At 42.1% G+C, this 20,423-nt stretch overlaps 1 protein-coding gene across 2 annotated transcripts in view; it reads right to left on the bottom strand.

Annotated features, from left to right (window-relative positions):
* Window positions 1–6,847: 6,847 nt before the first annotated feature.
* dock1 (dedicator of cytokinesis 1) overlaps window positions 6,848–20,423 on the bottom strand; it is a 196,447-nt gene continuing 182,871 nt past the window's right edge. For both annotated transcript variants that reach the window (XM_077000004.1, XM_077000005.1), the window contains exons 47-52: window positions 16,039–16,176; window positions 14,563–14,708; window positions 12,600–12,798; window positions 10,957–11,122; window positions 9,591–9,742; window positions 6,848–8,084 (exon numbers count right to left, since the gene is read on the bottom strand). In XM_077000004.1, coding sequence (XP_076856119.1) covers window positions 7,989–8,084; window positions 9,591–9,742; window positions 10,957–11,122; window positions 12,600–12,798; window positions 14,563–14,708; window positions 16,039–16,176 — 897 coding nt within the window. In that variant the 3' untranslated portion in view covers window positions 6,848–7,988. The remainder of the gene's footprint in view (window positions 8,085–9,590; window positions 9,743–10,956; window positions 11,123–12,599; window positions 12,799–14,562; window positions 14,709–16,038; window positions 16,177–20,423) is intronic.

Genomic DNA, 20,423 nt, shown 5'->3' with positions numbered 1-20,423 from the left:
AAATACTTGAACGTTTTTGTTTCTTCTTGTCCTCAAATAACCGAACTAAAACTTCCTAACAAACTGGAAATAGTCAAATTTCTCTCTCACACACAATCATCTATGTTAAACTGAGCATGTGCGACTGATTCCACCATTGGTTCATGTGTGTAATCTATAGACTAGCCAATCACATCAATTAATTTAGAGGAATAAACAATTAAAACAGCAGTTTAGTTATGGCTGAGTGGTTTGTGCACAGGAACGTGACGTAGCTCGATAAGATCCTTTCAGAGGAGCATCTGACCAACAGTTTATGCTGAACATATCCAGCATGATTTAGGCAATATATGTACTGAAAGATAAGGATAGAAAAGAAGAAAAAATAAAAATAAATAAAAAAACCTACAAGATTTTAAAGGAATAAAACAAGCAAACAACAATAGATCTTCCAGTCACCATCTTCTTGACATAGAGAAGAGAAGGTCATAGAACACAGAGAATTCAGGTCTCTACATTCATATTCTCTCTGATCAGTGACAGAAAGGACTCCTGCTTTCAACACTGTTGTGGATCAACAGAGACCATGCTCACACAATCGCAGAGCAATGCAAGATTAATGTGAGCGTCCGCGCCATTCGTTATGCGAGAGAGGCATTAAAACAGAAGCAGTTCTCACTTTAAGCAGCTAAACAAATGAGAGAATGTCGGGAAGAAGTTAATGTACACGCAACATCCCGCAGAAGGCGTGTGACAAATGACAGCCGCTCATTGTACACAGTAAATACATTTCAGAGACCGAATGAGACAGAGCAAGAGAATGAGAAAGTGAGAGAGATTGTTGAATCCTTTTGGAAATGGTTTTAATTAAGGCTGAGGGAGCTTAATGCAGAGGCACAGATCACCGACACCATCTGCAGCCTCTGGACCGACAACTAGGATATCATGAAAAGCAGTGGACCCAACTGCTGTTCGCAATACTGGCAATAAGCACATTGCGGCACACAACCACAGTCTGATAGATGAATCAACGTGCATCTGGGGAAGGTTGACAAAGCCAGTTTGAGTAAGTCCATATGGACTGTTCTACTCAGAACCTGAAACAGCTGGACCACGAACCTCTCGTCCTCTCTTGAGCAGCAAACTGAACCAGGATTGGAGTTCCTGAGGCCCAGAGAGTTGGAGCTAAGCTAATTGTTTCCACGGTGCTGGGGCCACTTGCCTGATCAATGAGTTGGAGGGTGGTCATTGATTTGCAATTACAGGGCTGGGTCTATAATCCAGGGACTGTTTTCCCTAGCACATCCATCCAACTGGCAGTACTTCCCAATGGAGTGCTGATTTATTTAAATTAAATCATATATTATTAAACTTTATTTATCCAGTGATCTGCCTAATGTATTACACACACACACACACACCATGAGTAGTTTAGACTTTTCTATTGTTTTGACATGATTCTCTTATTTTCTTATTTCATCAACAGTTTTTTGTATATGAAATGTCAGGTTTGTGTTCATCAATACAATTTACATGTTTTGAAGGAATTGTGAGTTGCCAGCAGACTACATGAAACACAGAATCTGAGCAAAAGTTAATGAACCACAGCTGCATTGGTAAAGTCAATTAGGTAAAATACTCAGGTGAAACACATGAGTTCAGACCTATCAAATGAAACATCATTGGGAAATGATTGGAACCACACTGATTAAAAGGGAGAGGGAACCAACCAAGCCACTGTCTTGCCAAGGTGTAAAGCACACAGACCGACAACACCAGGAGGAAAGGAGATATCCGAGGACATCAGGACGAAGGTGGTGACAGCCCATCAGTCTGGAGAAAGGTACAAGACCATCTCCACAAGATTCCAGCTCCATCTATCCACTGTAAGACAAATCATTTACAAATGGAGGACACTAAACATCACCGCAACTCTGCCCAGAAGTGGACAGCCATCAAACCATATACCAAAAAGTACCAGAAACATTATTCAGGTAAAGGCCAACCCACACATCACCTACAGAGTTGCCAACCTCTTTGACAGCATCTGGGCTAAAATGTACATGCGTCTACAATCAGGCGAAAAATCCATAGACATGGCATTCATGGGAGAGTTGCTAGAAGGAAGCCTCTGCTCTCAAGGTAGAGTTTAAACTTTGCCTGTTTAAACTTTGCTTACACTTGGACAAACCAGAGGCTTTCTGGCTGTCCATTCTCTGGACAGATTAATCCAAAATTGAATTATTTGGCCACAATCACAAGTGCCATGTTTGAAGAAAAGTCCACACTGCATATGCCTCCTACAGTGAAGCTTGATGGCCTGCTTTTCTGCTTCTAGACCTGAACGACTCCATATTATCCAGGGAAGCATCAATTCCCAGACCTATCAACACATTCTTGACCTGAATGTCCTGCATTCAGTCAGGGAGTTGAAGCTGGGACAGAAATGGATTATGCAACAAGAGAACAACCCACAACATTACAGCAAAACTACCAAGGAATGGCTTAAGAGAGAGAAGATTTGCACTCTGGACTGGCCAAAATCCAATCCAGTCAATCCGGTCCAGTCAAAATCCGGACCTCAATTTCATAAAAATGCTGTAGCAAGCGAGCAGTACATGACAGATCCCCCCCCCCCCTCCTCCTCTCTCAACTGGTGGAGTTCTGCAAGGAGAAGTGGGCAGAAATCCCCAGAAGCAGATGTGACGATCCTTTGTGGATACAGAAGACATTTGTATTGGCTGCAAATGGAGATGCTACAAGCTACTGAGTTCAGATATTTTTACAGTTGGCAGATTGTTTAAATATTTTTAAGAAAACAAACAAAAAAGCCAAACACAAAAACATAAGGGCAGAATGACTCCCAGCTGTTGGCGTTCATGTTCATGGCCCAGTTGTGGCAGGTGCTGCAGCCTGTGGGCGGAGCCTCTCTACAGAACTGCTGAAATTGACTTTGTCATATTTCCCCAGACACACATTTAGTATAAAAATGAATCTCTCTGCACATACTTTTTTCAAGTATATTTTAGTTCAGTGCCTAAACTCTGTATAACCCACACACTACTGATGTTAAGACGACGACCTACCGTCCATCACATTCACTCTTTCATGTACTCTTCTGTGGGCACAAGTCATCCTATTGTAGAAGATCATTTTATTTTGTCCTGGATCAGTATGACGACAAGACAATGGGCAAGCACACTCCTGCAGACCTGCCACAGACCCAGGGAGTAGAGGGCAGACCTGGCACACACCAAATGTCCCGCAGTCTACCTGTGTCTTTATCCTCAGTTAAGAGTGTCTGATAGGGATATATGGGATATATGAAATAAACAAGGTAAACCATGATCAGCACCAAGTTGAAGCATTGCATATTTGGCTATGCTTTGACGTTTTCTATGCATGTGCGCTTTGAAGCATTACACAGACATTCTGCTATGGTCTGAAGGTATTATACATGCGTATTATCATATGTTTGGGAAGGGAAGATTCCCAAAAGGAACACTGGATGCTGCAGTAACTAATGCTAGACACAGAGCTTTCTGGCCACAGATCTCTTTATCACACACACACACAACCACCAGAGCAAAACCAGCATCCTCGGTGCCGTGACCAGTAATACCAGTTTAGTTGCTTAATGTTTAATAATTATCACGCATCAAAGATGGTACCCCACTTTGCCTGCTGCACACACTTCTGTGCTCTCCTATCAGTCAGATACAGAATTTCATCTCCCCATGTAGTTCTCTTCTCTCTTCTGCAGATGTAAACAGGAACTATGGGTAACTTCAAATATTATACATATCACCATAAACAGACTCTTTTCCTTGACACCCCCTGCCCCCCCATCCCAAAAAATGAACACAACTGGCACTATGTTGGCACCATTTCAAACATGTATCGTCAGCCAAAGCCATATTTAATGTTAAATGACAAGTACAGATGTTGTGTGTGTGTGTGTGTGAGAGAGAGAGAGAGAGAGAGAGAGAGAGAGAGAGAGAGAGAGAGAGAGAGAGAGAGAGAGAGAGAGAGAGAGAGAGAATGTGTGTATTGGAAGTGCTGGGACAAGAAAGCCAACAAGAGAGTACAGACATCAACAGTTTATATCCTCCCATCCCTCTCACCCAGAGCATCATGGTACAGTGGTTCTGTGTTGATCCAGAGTCCATCTCATTGATCTGAGGATATGAGGCCCGTCTCTATAGAAGAGCTGCAAATATCTGCTTTGCATGCTGGCAACACAAAGCAGCAGGATGAAGCCACAGTGTCGTTGGCACCCAAGAACGGCACAGGGCCACACAAAAGGCCACGTGGACCACGACAGGTGCTTCTGCTGGGCCCTTACAACATGGGTAATACTAACAATAGAGAGGCAACAAAATTATAGCAGTTATAGAAATGATGCCAGATTTATCATTATTATAGATCTATCTATCTGTGTGTATATATATATATATATATATATATATATATATATATATATATATATATATATATATATATATATATGAGACACACACACACACACACACACACACACACACTAAAGCCACTTATAAATTTCATGTTGAAAAAGCCTTCTGGAAGAATTCATTTACACTGAGAAGACACACTGTCAGAATACCACCTCCTGCACCATTATTTTTCAAATTTCAAATAATAAAATGACATCAATTTAGCGCAGAGAGCACTGAGACGTTGGTCATTTGTGTGTGATGATTTGATCCGGATCCAGTCATGCACTCTCTTTTAATCACAGCACGATCCGGTGGGGGGCGGTGAGGGTGCGGATGAGCAGAGAGAGAGGGATTCTATTTCAATTTAGCTCACGAACACTGCTGGATGAACACATCGGTGTATTAAAATCAGGATGGCACTAGGCAATTCACATGAAAGCAGTATGGTAATCTCAAAGGAAAGTCAAAGTCTTGACAAAATCACTGAGTGGGCCACCCAGAGAAGCCTGGATAGGCCCAGTCGGTACAGGACACCCCAGTTGGGGGATGTAGTCACTGTTCACTGGAGTAAGAGGTCATCTCTGTGCACAGCACACTGACAATTACCCTCATCACCATGGTCTCATGTGACTGTGCATTCGAAAGACTAAACACCAGCCAACAACCCCACAATTAACATTTATACCATTTGTGTTGACTGCTTCTTGATGAAAACAGTTGGTGAAAAATCCTTAAAAAAAATGCTGTTTACAAAAGGTGAATATAAATGATGGAACTAGTGAAGGAAATGACTGGGAAATTAACTGCACCTCACAGCCGATTATCCTTTTGGCCTTCCATAATTACCAACTTGTGTCACAAATCCACTGAAGCTTACAAACAAACAAAAGGCTTGTTCCATGTAGACGGTATTTATTTAGCTGCATCTTGCCACAGTATTAACCCTTATTGACAGTGAATGTGAACGCATTAGCTGAATAGCCCACGCTATACACCACATACTACACCACTCGGAATCGCAATGGCACAATTCCTGTTTTATGTTCACTAAACCATAAACCAGTTTAGTGACGGCATCAGATACAATAGAATCAAGCAAGACATCTCGGAGTCACCCGGAAAGCTTATAATGGAGCAAATAAAATCTAAGTTAACATATTTAATTCTGGTGTAATAAAAGATTGTGGTAACAACAAATTAATTAACTTTAAATGTTTTGAATAACTTTTAGAATTATTTCAGCAAATTTTGACCTTCAAATGAAGATGTTTTGGTATAAACGCATTCCTAATCTTCCAGTATTAAGAATATTGGGACTCATTTCCTCTTTGCACACCAACCTGCTTATTCATTCATGCTCTGTGGACATATACTCAGGAAATGCCACACCCATACTTTATGTGACAAAATACATGAAACTAAGTTAATGCAATTGTGGAATGCTGTCATTAGGATGACGACTGGTAGCCTGGAACCCTGATTTTTCTTGTTTAGTTAAATGAATGAGTTCTTCTTGCTTGGTCCTGTAACACCAGGGAACTACTCATGAAAAAGACCATGGTTCATGTACTGTTCTCTCAGTAGAAATATGAGTACCCTCAAAATTAAGTTTTGCACTTTAACCTTGCTGTTTCATTTCAATCCAGTATAGCCAAGTGTAAACAGGGGGAGGGGGAGAATAAACAATGCTTTTGTCCCCACACGGCAGATTATGGTTTTCAGACCAGTAATAACATTAACAACAACAAAAACCCATTTGCCACAGTCCAAAAACACTTCAGCCCGTTTTCCAAACAAAACATCAAATGAGAAATGTAATGGTCGCCTGAAAGCAGTCTTCCTCCCTGAAAGCAGTCTTCCTCACTGTGCTAACCATCAGCCATAACATTCTACACCTGGGAAGCACTACACTAACTATAGTATACAGTATAACAGTAAAGATTAAAGTATTCTCATTATTATATTAGTATTCTTTATAGACAGATAACAGTGTGGTGTTTCATAACTGCTTCCCTCTGTAGTTTGCTAAGGGTTTCTGGAGAATGAACATTAACTCTGCAGAACAGATCTGGATCTCAAAACATGCGACAGATGCAACCGGGTCTGACCATGACCATCCACATCCTGGGGCTCATCAAACCCTCCTAAGAAAAGGCAAAAGTTAAAAACACTTTCAAAACAGTCTTCGGGCCTCTGAATTCCTACTCTGACAAGTGCAACTGTGAAAGTTATCTTCTATTTAAGACAACACGGGTACGTTTCCCCTCCCCACCCCACACACACACACACACACACACACACACACACACACACACACACAGGGAAAGGTTCTTCAAGCAGCTGCTGGGCTCTGGGTCCAGGGTGTTGCTGAGAAACACACCTGTACTGATTTACCACACAGGCCAGCCAGCCATGTTTAAAAATGTATACATTGAGTTTATTTAAGTCAGTAGTGAACAGTCGATGCTGATGAAATCCAAGGTTACAGCATTACCAATTCTATACAATGATAGCACAGTGGGAGTTAGTTGTGAACACTCCAAATAAACAAAACAATAAAAAAAAACAAACAAAAAGACCCATATATTCAACACATGTGCTTCCACAGAAGTACACAGAAGTACTATACAGTCCCTGTCAGTGGAAATTCTAAAAGCCCCTTTCTTAGATAAAAATGCCAGTTAATTTGATGCATTGTTAATACAAAAATGATAAAATTCACTTCCAAAAAAGAAAAAGATGAAAAATAAAATAATCATATATACAAACCTCTGTACATATACATGTTTATATATCTAGGTTTATATATTGAGGATAAAGATCATCACAAGCATTTTGTAACTACCTCTCAGCTTTGGAAACGAGCCACAAGTCTTGGTCATAAGGAAGAGAGGAAAAATATTTTAAAAGGCAAGACTAAATAAATCTAGACTCATGCCAACTAGAACAGCTAAATGGTGTAAATCTGAAAGGAAATTCCAGAATACCAGGCGGACACATCGGGCAGGCTCTCTGCACACCAAAACCCTGTCAATCAAGTCCTGATTTGGTCACTGCACCCACACGCTTTATAAAACCATTTCATTTTACAGGCCTGCAGAAGAGAGAAAAGGATCAGATACTGAACCTAGCACTGACACCTGGGTGGAGGCTCTGACTAATGATGAGAGAGAGAGAGAGAGAGAGAGAGAGAGAGAGAGAGAGAGAGAGAGAGAGAGAGAGAACAAGCAAGCAAGAGAGCGTGAGGGAGAGAGGGGGAGGGGGAGAGAGAGGGAGAAAGAGAGAGAGAGAGAGAGAGGGGGGGGGAGAGAGAGAGAGAGAGAGTGTGTGTTCCTGGACAGGGCAGCTCCTTCTGTGTGAAGGTTAGGAGGGAGCCAAGATGAACTTGTCATTCTGTCATGCTGTCAGAGAGGATGATGCTGCTGCCACACTCCGTGAAGAAGGGCCGAAGTTTCAGCTGTCGATCTACAGTTACTCTGCTGTTTCACAAATGCCACTTGCTGGATGACCCCAGAGTCAATAGAAGCTACTCTGCTGTTTCACCAGTGACGCTCACTGGACAATCCCAGAGTCGATGGAAGCCTGCTTGCGCGTGGTCTTGGGAGGAGGAGGTGGGGGGGTCTTACTTGGCAACGGAGGAGGCAGTTGCTGGAGAGGTTGGAAAAAAGAATAAAAAAAGAAGAGCAGGTTACAGAAAGTGGTATATAACCGTTACAGAATGACCCTTTCATTTCTAATACCATACCTGCTGTCTCAGATCCTCACCCCAGCCCATTAAAACATCTTAACTGCTATACATGTATATTTCATTATTTACTTTTTACTTATACCTCTGCAATATGGATCGCAAAATTTATATGTGACATAAAAATTCTTGATTATTGATATCTCCTTTAAATGAGAATAGCTGCTGCCCAGAGAGAATAAGCAGATTCAGCTGATATTTCAAAGGTCCAGCACAGCTGGAGCACGCACGGGTACGTGGACCTGCTCGTGAAGAACACAGTCTCAAGTCCTGGGGTTCATTAACACTCCCAAGCCCAGGATAAAAATACAAAGTAAATATTGTTACACAACTACCAACAGCAATTCTACAGATAACCTCTTAAAAAAATCCCACCCTCTTAATTGAGCACACAAGTGTACTTCCACAAAACATGCTCAAATGGTGTGTGTGTGTGTGTGCATGGGTGTGTGTGTGTGTGTGTGTGTGTGTGTGTGTGTGTGTGTGTGTGTGTGTGTGTGTGTACACGTGTGGGTGTGTGAACAAACATAGGATTAAGGCCTGATTTTAATGGACGGACACTGTGACAGCTGTCAGATGTAAAGCACCACAGCTGTGCCCCACATGACTACAAACATCAGGTAAACACACTCAGCAATACAGCTTCGCCCACAGGTGTACGTGCCTGTCTTACCACTGCAAGGTTTGTGCATGTATGTGCACCAACCTGCAGAAATCAAAGGAGTATAATACAGGAAGTGTTAACCTGCAACGCATGTAGAAACTCAGGATATTAGATATTGGTACTGGCTGTCAGATGAGTTTGCTGCATACACTGTTCATTTATACCAAGGCCCAGAGTGAAGTAGAAAGCAGAAATGAACTCGACAAGAACTAAGGGCTGTAAAAGACTGAAGGGGTGGGTTCGGTGTTGCTAGATATGAATAGATTCTGTACAAGAAAGTGTTGAGGTTTAATAAGCTAGGGCAGTGGTACAGAATGACAGATGAACACACTGAAACAGGGAAGAATAATCAGACTGGCAAAAGTGTAAAGAGATTGAAATGAGCCACGTCTTTGATAGATGTTAAAGAGTCAGCATGAAAGAACAACTCTCTTATTCATTCATGGTCTCTAGCTGCTTACATGCTGGCCAAGTCCAAGACGGAAGTCTGTGTAAGAATGGTGAATGTACTCAGCCAATCACGGCCAGGACAAAGGTCAGAGCAGTGCTCTGTCTGAGTGAGGGATGGGCCTATCAAACAGGGCCTTCTTTGCATTATTTTACCATCTTTGGAAAAACAAGAACCATTAAAAGTTGATGTTATTATCTTACATCATAAATAAGGTGTGCATCTGAGTCACTGTTTGGTGTGTGTGTGTGTGTGTGTGTGTGTGTGAGGGAGACAGACAGAGTGTGAGTGTTTTACCCGCTGATGTGGGGGGGGAGGAGGAGGGGTGGTGGGGCTGCCCAGCTCCAAGTTGTCCATCAGGTTTCCATAGTCACCCATACCGCTTTTAATTGGCAGAGGGGGTGGAGTCTCACCCTTATCTCCATAACCCATTCCATTCAGCTCTAGATCTGCAAATAATACAGAGTGCTACTGAGACCCGGAGTGTAATTAGTGTAATGTAGATCTGCAAATAATACAAAGCACTACTGAGTGTAATCTAGATCTGCTAATAATGCAGAGTGCTACTGAGACTTAGTGCAATTAGTGTAATCTAGATCTGCAAGTAATACAAAGTGCTACTGAGTGTAATCTAGATCTGCTAATAATGCAGAGTGCTACTGAGACTCAGAGTGTAGTGTAATGTAGATCTGCTAATAATACAGCGTGCTACTGAGACTCAGAGTGTAGTGTAATCTAGATCTGCAAATATTACAGAGTGCTACTGAGACTCGGAGTGTAATTTAGCAGCAAACTAAAGGTACTACAGTACAAAAGGGTTTATAAGATACACAAAATATATAGAAATGTTATGAAAATGTCCTTTCTCCACATAAAGTCAATCACATTTTATCATGTAAAATTAAGTCCTTACTACTGTGCTCTCACATCTCTGCGTAGCATTTATAAAGACTTTATTAAAACAAAGTGTGATTTTTTTTCTCTAAAAAAACCAGTGTAAACTCTGCAGAGGGAACTGGAGTCGCACTGAAAGCTCAGGGCAGGGATGATGACACACAGAGCAACTCCGAGACGTTCAGACTTGGAACTGTGTGCACACCGAGGGGCATGTGCTAGAAACCTTCAGACGAGAGAGTGGAGGAGAGCTCCCAGCGTTTGGGAATATTCCACTTTGTCTCAACTGCACAAGTCTTCACTAACGGGGAAAGATCCCCCTCAGATCTCCACGAAACAGAAACATCTAGACGGCTGCGCTAGGAGACGAACACATTCTCCTCATGTAAACCTGGTTGACACTGCTGATGTTGACCTTGATCAAACTCTAATTAAAATTTCGGTTTCCAGCATGACTTACCATTTCAGAAAAATGGTGAAGCTCTGTAAACTATATGTGTAAACTCTGTAAACTATAAGTGTAAACTCTACACTATGGCAACATATAAGCTCAATTCCTGTGATGTTTGACTGATCCATTCGATTTTTGTCAAATGCACATGATGATCATTTGTGTATGTACTGCTTGAATGTCCACCTATTTCTGTCTGAATATAGAATAAAAGAGCAAGGGACAGAGAGAGAATGAGTGAGAGAGAGAGTGGGAGAGTGAGAGAGAGTGAGAGAGTAGAGCCCTGCTACACATGCTGGAGGGAAGAGTGTTACTCACTGGAGGAAGACAGCATGCTGAAGGGGAGCTTGACCCTGGGGGTGATGGGCGGAGGTGCAGACGGAGCCGTGTGTGGAGCAGCAGGGCCTGGGGACACGGACAGCCTCTTCTCCCCCATTATGTTCATCACCTGACTCTTCGGCCTCTGGGGCCGCAGCGGACTGATCTGGAAACAGAGAGAGCGGAGGGTAGAGATCACAGGCACATTATAATCGTACACAGGTATTAATGATCTAGAGCCAGGAAGAGAGAGGAAAGCCTCACGAGTTGACCTATTGTGTGTGGGTCATTATTTGTCTGTGGCCCTGACTACAGCAAGTCAGATTGATTGTGGAGAAATACACACTGGGGAAACTGGCAGTGCACTCTATCATAACCCCAGTATTATTCAATTTACTCCAAGATGAAAACAACTCCATCAGATCGCAGCACTTCTGCCCATCCTGGTGATATAGCAGTCAGGAAATGAAAAACAGAATCATCTCCCTACTGGGCGGCATTACCACTGATCTGAGAACAGAAAGACAAATGCGTGTAATAGGGATCTACTGCAGAACTAAGATGAGGTGACGGTCAACAAAGTAGGTCAGTGTACTGCCACGTGTGCTAGGAAACAGTGAGAGAGACAGATGAGGACGGGGTAATGGCCCTGTTTAAGATGACTTGCTCATGTTTCATTGGACGGTGTGGAATAACATCAGGGAGGCCACACCCATGAGGTACTAAACGCGAACAAAATCCCTGGACTGAAACTGAAATTACCCCCATCATCGAAAACTTAATTTACTGCAGTAAAGAATTTGGAAGTACTATGTACGCATAGATAATGTTTCAAAACATAACATTCACTCCATTCAGCCCATTCTATGCATATATGTAATCCATGCTGCAAGAGCATAATTGTCTCTGATTTCACAAGAAATTATTTACATATCACCACCTACATAATCTGTAGAAGTTTAGCCTACCCACTCACACTGCAGATCTCAGGAGCTTTTCTGCTCCCGAGTGCTTTATGCATTAGGCACAATACAGTGATTCAAAAGAGCTCATCTATCTTATGAAAATAAAGATGCAGCCTGTTAAAAAAAAAAAGTGGAACGGGCCCTTTAAGAGATTTGTGATGGATTGAGTAAAAGGAATCAAAGAGGGGAAAAAGATGCCAAAGACAATAACGGGGCAGACCAATAACGTGGCGAAACATTTAAAGGCTCCTCAGTGAGGGGCAGTGGAGGGTGGTAACGAGGGAGAGCAGACCGGTTTGAGGAACAGAGCACGCATAAAACCATCAGAACGGGACGTGATCCTCCAGCAGTACGTGGGTGCTCACAGCACATGACTGCAGCTCTTCAGAGGGCCGATACTCCGCCAGGTGTGCCGGTGCGTCCAGCTGGGCGTTACGGATATCTGTGTCACGCGTGTTTCACACTCGCCATTTTCCGCCACAACCGCCACGTTATGTCGCATAAAAAATGCATTAAAAAACCAACTTCAGGCCTGTTCATTTATTTCAGTGTAAGTTCTCGCTTGTATCCAAGAAGAAAAGTGAATCTCAAGTGTGTACTTCTACTGAAGCTGGAGGAGAGTGTGTGACAGACTGTTCATGTGGGCATGTGTGTGTGTGTGTGTGTGTTTTCTCTCACTGTCTCTGACAGAATGACCGCCTCTGTGGGCTGCACGGAGATGTCGGCGGTCTTCAGCTCCTTGTCAAAGATCTCCTGGTGCTTGCTGTTCCTCTTCTCCTTCTTCTTCTCCTTCCTGTCCTTCTCAGGCTCGTCGCGGTCCAGCTTGTCCTGAGACTTGAAGTGCTGCTTCTTTGGCAGGAGAGGTTCCAGGGCAAAGCTGTGGCAGGGAAGGAGGTGGAGGCAGAGGCAGACGAGGAAGAGGTACGAGAGGAAGAACGATGGAAGGGAAGGGTGGAGAACAGGGATGGAAGAGATGGTATGGTATGGAGGAAGCAGGAAGACGTGAAGAGGAGAAAAGAGATCCGAACGAGGTGGACCAGGCACGGTGAAAGGCATGAGGAGGAGGAGGAGGAGAAAACGAAGGAGTGTGAAGAGGAGGAGAAGAAAATGAATGAGTGTGAAGGAGGTGAGGGATGAAGCAGTGGAGGACACATTAATATGACACCGACACGTCCAGAAAATGAAAAGCAAATGGAATATGACACTGACATTTGGTCTGGGACCAACAAAAATACTTAAAATATAAGTATGCAATAATAAACAGGCATGGAGTGTCATGGGAACCTAACATCAATGTATCTGTGACTATCTATGTATATTCATGTATTTTAAGTGTGTATATCTTTCTTGGAAACATTTGACAACGCTTCTACTTATAAATAACAGTTCCAAGCTATTTTGAGGATTACTCTTATTATCATCATTATTATGCATTGACACAGATGTCATCTCCAGTGAAATTATCTTTACACTCACAGTTCAGATCACAGTTTATACTCACAGTTCAGATAATTTCACCATGTACATTTATGTTATTGCATAATAATCATGGAGACCCAATCCATAAATGACACACACAATCCCAAAATGTTTAGCATACATTTGCACATACAGAAAACATGTCTCATAAGATGATGCATGTACTGTATAAATGTACTTTCAGAAATACAGCCTAATGAAATGCTGCTTTAAAAAATATCAGGCATTGACTCCCATCAGCGTTTTAAAGTAAATGTAAATATTTGGTTGGTCCTTTTGGGGGAACAAGTCTGTGGTGTACAGTGAGTTATTACTAGTGCAGTATACAAGGAACTCAGTGCGATTAATAAATGTGCTCTCAGACATTATGCTAGTGCGATTTAAAAAGCAGCCTCATTATCAATAGATTTTAAGGGAGCCCTTTAAAGAATCAATCAAAAATTCATCGACTTTACATAAATAAGTGAATGACAGGCGGCTTGACCTGTCAAGAATCCAGAGTCTCTGCATTCAACACTTGCAGGACAAAAGTGGTTCAAAGTCCCAGCCACACAACACTGATCCTCAGAATGTGTGTTTGTGCTGGCGCTGGTTGGAATGGATCAGGCTGCTTCAACCAGACGGATTAACTGATCAAATGAAAGAGCATGTGGTGTGATGCCCTTTGCAATTAAATAGCAGCAGAGGGCATCGCTGATGAGATCACGCTAGCCAAACGCACGCTAATTAAACCTCTAGGCTGGCATCACGGTGCCCGCTATGCAGGACCGGCACAAAGCTCTTAATATGTTGGATGCACAAAAGCACACATACACAATGAACCTCAATCATGCTCATAAGCGCATATGTACACAGACACACAAACACGCACTCACTCAGAACCAGTCTGATTAGGTCAATGGATTTTCCCACTTCTGAACGACCCCTTTTAGAGACACGTCAGTTCATACTCAGCCTTCGTTCATTGATCAGTTCATAACAGGCCTCACAGTACATATAGAAGAGCGGCTGTCTGCTAACGGAGTAGAAATGACACGGAGTAGCTAGTCCTTATGACATCAGTGACAACATATTCTCTCCCTCCTGTGCTGTGCATGTGTCTGATTAGGGTCTGATGTATGAAGGTGAGCGTGTGATGAAGTGGAGGTGTGGAGGGTCTTACCCATCTGATCCCGGCCTGGACGGTGAGGTGTCCGATGACATGGAGGTGACTGAGGCGACCGACAACGGCCTCTGAGACGTCGGCATGGTGAAGGAACGCACCATCGAGCGCGGCCGAGATCCACGCCTCTCATCGGTCATCAGAGGCTGGAACGAACACACACACACACACACACACACACACACACACACAAACAGACATACGCTTGTAAGAATGGACTGATTGATTTAACCTTAGATGTTTCAAATAAAAGCTGGTCTATTTATTCAAATGAAAAAATATATATTATGGGGACACAGAGGACAGAACATAAGGACAAAATGACAAAAGCCTGCATGCTTTTTATAGAGTCTGTGACTCAACAGGATTTCTCAGTGTGTGTTCTAAAGGTGAGTCAGGCCAAGCGTAGACACACAAGCCTGCTCACAACCACCGGGACACAGCAACCGTCTCCATTCAAGTCTCAGTGCTGCTTTCTGTCTCACACACACACATGCCGATGTCCTTGAAGTGGTCCTTCACTGCACATTCATCACATGCACTGTCCACATGAGCTGTCTTTCCAACAGCCGGCTTGTGACCACCTGCGTTCTGGGCTTCGGGCGCTGGTGATCAATACCTGCTAGTCGTCTCCACACCTGCCCTCTCTGAACCCCAGCCTCTGCTCTGCTTACTAATTCTTCTGCCCTGCCCCCCATCGCTCGTTGTGGTCAAGTTATCGGCTTAGGAGTGGACAGGTGTTGGACAACGCGGCAGGCTCGTAGGTGTTCAAGGAGACTCAGGGCGTGGTGAGAAGAGAGAAAAAAATCAGCACATTCAGCTGGAGCCAAGGACCGTTCCCCAGTTTGGGACCGTTCCCAGTGTCGGGACTTTCCCCAGTGTCGGGCCTTTCCCCAGTGTGGGACCTTTCGCAGTGTGGTCAAGAGGAAATAACAAGGAGCTCATTCTATTTTTTATTTTCTGAAGAATTAAATGTCTAGATGTAAGAATGAGTATATATTTACACATTAAACCCCAGCAAAACCAAATAAGTACATTTGTAGGAAGAGGACTCCAAGGAACACCAGAGATCCCAGGGCCTCACGGTAGACATTCTTGGCAATTTTTTGAGGATTTCTAAGTGCATAGATCTCAAAAACAACTTTTAATTTGACAGAAAGGGTTCAAACCCCACACACAAGCGCAGACGCAAGCGCTATCACCGAGCTGCTGCGGTTCGTGTCCGCCACAGCAGGACTAAAAACAAGTCTATTAATCAGCAGTTTCTAAAAGCAGCTTGCGGTGACATCACCCACAGTTAGGCCAACAGCATCTACACTTTTTGGCAAGCAGTGCACGCACTTCCAAATTACAAAGCAAAAATCAGCAATTCTTTCAGCGTGCTGAATTTATGCGTGTGACTGAAGCTCTGCTGTGTCGCTGGGTCAGGACCATTGCAGTTTATTTAATCGAGAATCGATTTGGTTCAGTTCTTACCAGCGTTTTAACGCCATACTGCTTCTCCACTTTCTCCTTCAGCTGTCTGAAACACGCCTCCAGGCGGTCATGGAATGGACGCAGGGCCTCCGTCACCTTCTCACCGTGGATACGCACACCCTCAGCCAGGTATGGGATCTGAGAAGCACAGAGAAAACAGACACGCAGACACATACATCAAGCACACGTCACACACAACAGGGAAGGAGGGAGGGAGAACTGAGCATCAACCTGCCAAAACTGAACTACAGCTCTTTGTAACTCCTCTAAACACAGAGCATATGTAACCACTACAGTTACAGTTACAGTTACAGTTCTTTGTAACTCCTCTAAACACAGAGCATATGTAACCACTACAGCTCTTTGTAACTCCTCTAAACACAGAGCATATGTAACCACTACAGCTCTTTGTAACTCCTCTAAACACAGAACATATGTAACCACTACAGTTCTTTGTAACTCCTCTAAACACAGAACATATGTAACCACTACAGTTCTTTGTAACTCCTCTAAACACAGAGCATATGTAACCACTACAGCTCTTTGTAACTCCTCTAAACACAGAGCATATGTAACCACTACAGCTCTTTGTAACTCCTCTAAACACAGAACATATGTAACCACTACAGCTCTTTGTAACTCCTCTAAACACAGAACATATGTAACCACTACAGTTCTTTGTAATTGCTCTAAACACACAGCATATGTAACCACTACAGTTCTTTGTAATTAATCTAAACACAGATCATATGTAACCACTACAGCTCTTTGTAATTGCTCTAAACACAGAGCATATGTAACCACTACAGCTCTTTGTAATTGCTCTAAACACAGAGCATATGTAACCACTACAGCTCTTTGTAACTCCTCTAAACACAGAGCATATGTAACCACTACAGCTCTTTGTAATTGCTCTAAACACACAGCATATGTAACCACTACAGTTCTTTGTAATTATTCTAAACACAGAACATATGTAACCACTACAGCTCTTTGTAATTGCTCTAAACACAGAGCATATGTAACCACTACAGTTCTTTGTAATTATTCTAAACACAGAACATATGTAACCACTACAGCTCTTTGTAATTGCTCTAAACACAGAGCATATGTAACCACTACAGCTCTTTGTAACTCCTCTAAACACACAGCATATGTAACCACTACAGTTCTTTGTAATTATTCTAAACACAGAACATATGTAACCACTACAGCTCTTTGTAATTGCTCTAAACACAGAGCATATGTAACCACTACAGCTCTTTGTAACTCCTCTAAACACAGAGCATATGTAACCACTACAGTTCTTTGTTACTCCTCTAAACACAGAGCATATGTAACCACTACAGCTCTTTGTAATTGCTCTAAACACAGAGAATATGTAACCACTACAGCTCTTTGTAATTGCTCTAAACACAGAGCATATGTAACCACTACAGCTTTGTAATTGCTCTAAACACAGAGCATATGTAACCACTACAGCTCTTTGTAACTCCTCTAAACACAGAGCATATGTAACCACTACAGCTCTTTGTAACTCCTCTAAACACAAAGCATATGTAACCACTACAGCTCTTTGTAATTGCTCTAAACACACAGCATATGTAACCACTACAGTTCTTTGTAATTATTCTAAACACAGAACATATGTAACCACTACAGCTCTTTGTAATTGCTCTAAACACAGAGCATATGTAACCACTACAGCTCTTTGTAACTCCTCTAAACACAGAGCATATGTAACCACTACAGTTCTTTGTTACTCCTCTAAACACAGAGCATATGTAACCACTACAGTTCTTTGTTACTCCTCTAAACACAGAGCATATGTAACCACTACAGCTCTTTGTAATTGCTCTAAACACAGAGAATATGTAACCACTACAGCTCTTTGTAATTGCTCTAAACACAGAGCATATGTAACCACTACAGTTCTTTGTAATTGCTCTAAACACAGAGCATATGTAACCACTACAGCTCTTTGTAACTCCTCTAAACACAGAGCATATGTAACCACTACAGCTCTTTGTAATTGCTCTAAACACAGAGAATATGTAACCACTACAGCTCTTTGTAATTGCTCTAAACACAGAGAATATGTAACCACTACAGCTCTTTGTAATTGCTCTAAACACAGAGCATATGTAACCACTACAGCTTTGTAATTGCTCTAAACACAGAGCATATATAACCACTACAGTTCTTTGTAATTGCTCTAAACACAGAGCATATGTAACCACTACAGCTCTTTGTAACTCCTCTAAACACAGAGCATATGTAACCACTACAGCTCTTTGTTACTCCTCTAAACACAGAGCATATGTAACCACTACAGCTCTTTGTAATTGCTCTAAACACAGAGAATATGTAACCACTACAGCTCTTTGTAATTGCTCTAAACACAGAGCATATGTAACCACTACAGCTTTGTAATTGCTCTAAACACAGAGCATATATAACCACTACAGTTCTTTGTTATTGCTCTAAACACAGAGCATATGTAACCACTACAGCTCTTTGTTACTCCTCTAAACACAGAGCATATGTAACCACTACAGCTCTTTGTAATTGCTCTAAACACAGAGAATATGTAACCACTACAGCTCTTTGTAATTGCTCTAAACACAGAGAATATGTAACCACTACAGCTCTTTGTAATTGCTCTAAACACAGAGCATATGTAACCACTACAGCTTTGTAATTGCTCTAAACACAGAGCATATATAACCACTACAGTTCTTTGTAATTGCTCTAAACACAGAGCATATGTAACCACTACAGCTCTTTGTAACTCCTCTAAACACAGAGCATATGTAACCACTACAGCTCTTTGTTACTCCTCTAAACACAGAGCATATGTAACCACTACAGCTCTTTGTAATTGCTCTAAACACAGAGAATATGTAACCACTACAGCTCTTTGTAATTGCTCTAAACACAGAGCATATGTAACCACTACAGCTTTGTAATTGCTCTAAACACAGAGCATATATAACCACTACAGTTCTTTGTAATTGCTCTAAACACAGAGCATATGTAACCACTACAGCTCTTTGTAACTCCTCTAAACACAGAGCATATGTAACCACTACAGTTCTTTGTTACTCCTCTAAACACAGAGCATATGTAACCACTACAGCTCTTTGTAATTGCTCTAAACACAGAGAATATGTAACCACTACAGCTCTTTGTAATTGCTCTAAACACAGAGCATATGTAACCACTACAGCTTTGTAATTGCTCTAAACACAGAGCATATATAACCACTACAGTTCTTTGTAATTGCTCTAAACACAGAGCATATGTAACCACTACAGTTCTTTGTTACTCCTCTAAACACAGAGCATATGTAACCACTACAGCTCTTTGTAATTGCTCTAAACACAGAGAATATGTAACCACTACAGCTCTTTGTAATTGCTCTAAACACAGAGCATATGTAACCACTACAGCTCTTTGTAATTGCTCTAAACACAGAGCATATATAACCACTACAGTTCTTTGTAATTGCTCTAAACACAGAGCATATGTAACCACTACAGTTCTTTGTAATTGCTCTAAACACAGAGCATATGTAACCACTACAGTTCTTTGTAATTACTCTAAACACAGAGCATATGTAACCACTACAATTATTTGTAATTACTCTAAACACAGAGCATATGTAACCACTACAGCTCTTTTGATTCAGTCTTGAACAATTAAACATTAAGTGAACTGGCACATTGTTTCTTCACCACATTCTTGCCCAATAGCTCTGATTTATAAAGCTTAATTAAAGTGGACAGGAATGCTGCTAGCTTTATGGATTTAGCTTGAAAGAGGTCCATCACAGTCCAGAACACATGCAGAGTATTATTTATTACTGCAGACTAAAGACACACTGAGTGTCATCAGTAATGTTACTACAGACTAAAGACACTCTGAGTGTTACTAGTGTTACTGAGTGTTACTAGTCTCACATTTCCAGAATTCTCTTGGGAGAAATTATCTACATAATCTCCCAAAGGCAAGAAAAGAACTCACAAGCAATGTGTCCAATGACAAGCCTGATATTTTGGCATGACGTTGAGAAAGAAGCAACCTTGAAGTTCTAACATAAAAAATCCCTCGGAAAAACAGAAGTGTATGACAACGCAGCTGGATGAAGGAAGTGGTAACAAAACAGCTGAAGGGTGTTCACGTTCACTGTCGCTCTGAAGGGTGTTCACGTTCACTGGGTGTTCACTGTCGCTCTGAAGGGTGTTCACGTTCACTGGGTGTTCACTGTCGCTCTGAAGGGTGTTCACTGTCGCTCTGAAGGGTGTTCACTGTCGCTCTGAAGGGTGTTCACTGTCGCTCTGAAGGGTGTTCACGTTCACTGTTGATCTGTAGCTATTCATATT

This window comes from Brachyhypopomus gauderio, chromosome 3, assembly GCF_052324685.1.
Source record: "Brachyhypopomus gauderio isolate BG-103 chromosome 3, BGAUD_0.2, whole genome shotgun sequence".
Classification (NCBI taxonomy): Eukaryota; Metazoa; Chordata; class Actinopteri; order Gymnotiformes; family Hypopomidae; genus Brachyhypopomus; species Brachyhypopomus gauderio.
The sequence above is the reverse complement of the archived record's forward strand: the minus strand, read 5'-3'. Positions and strand labels throughout refer to the sequence as shown.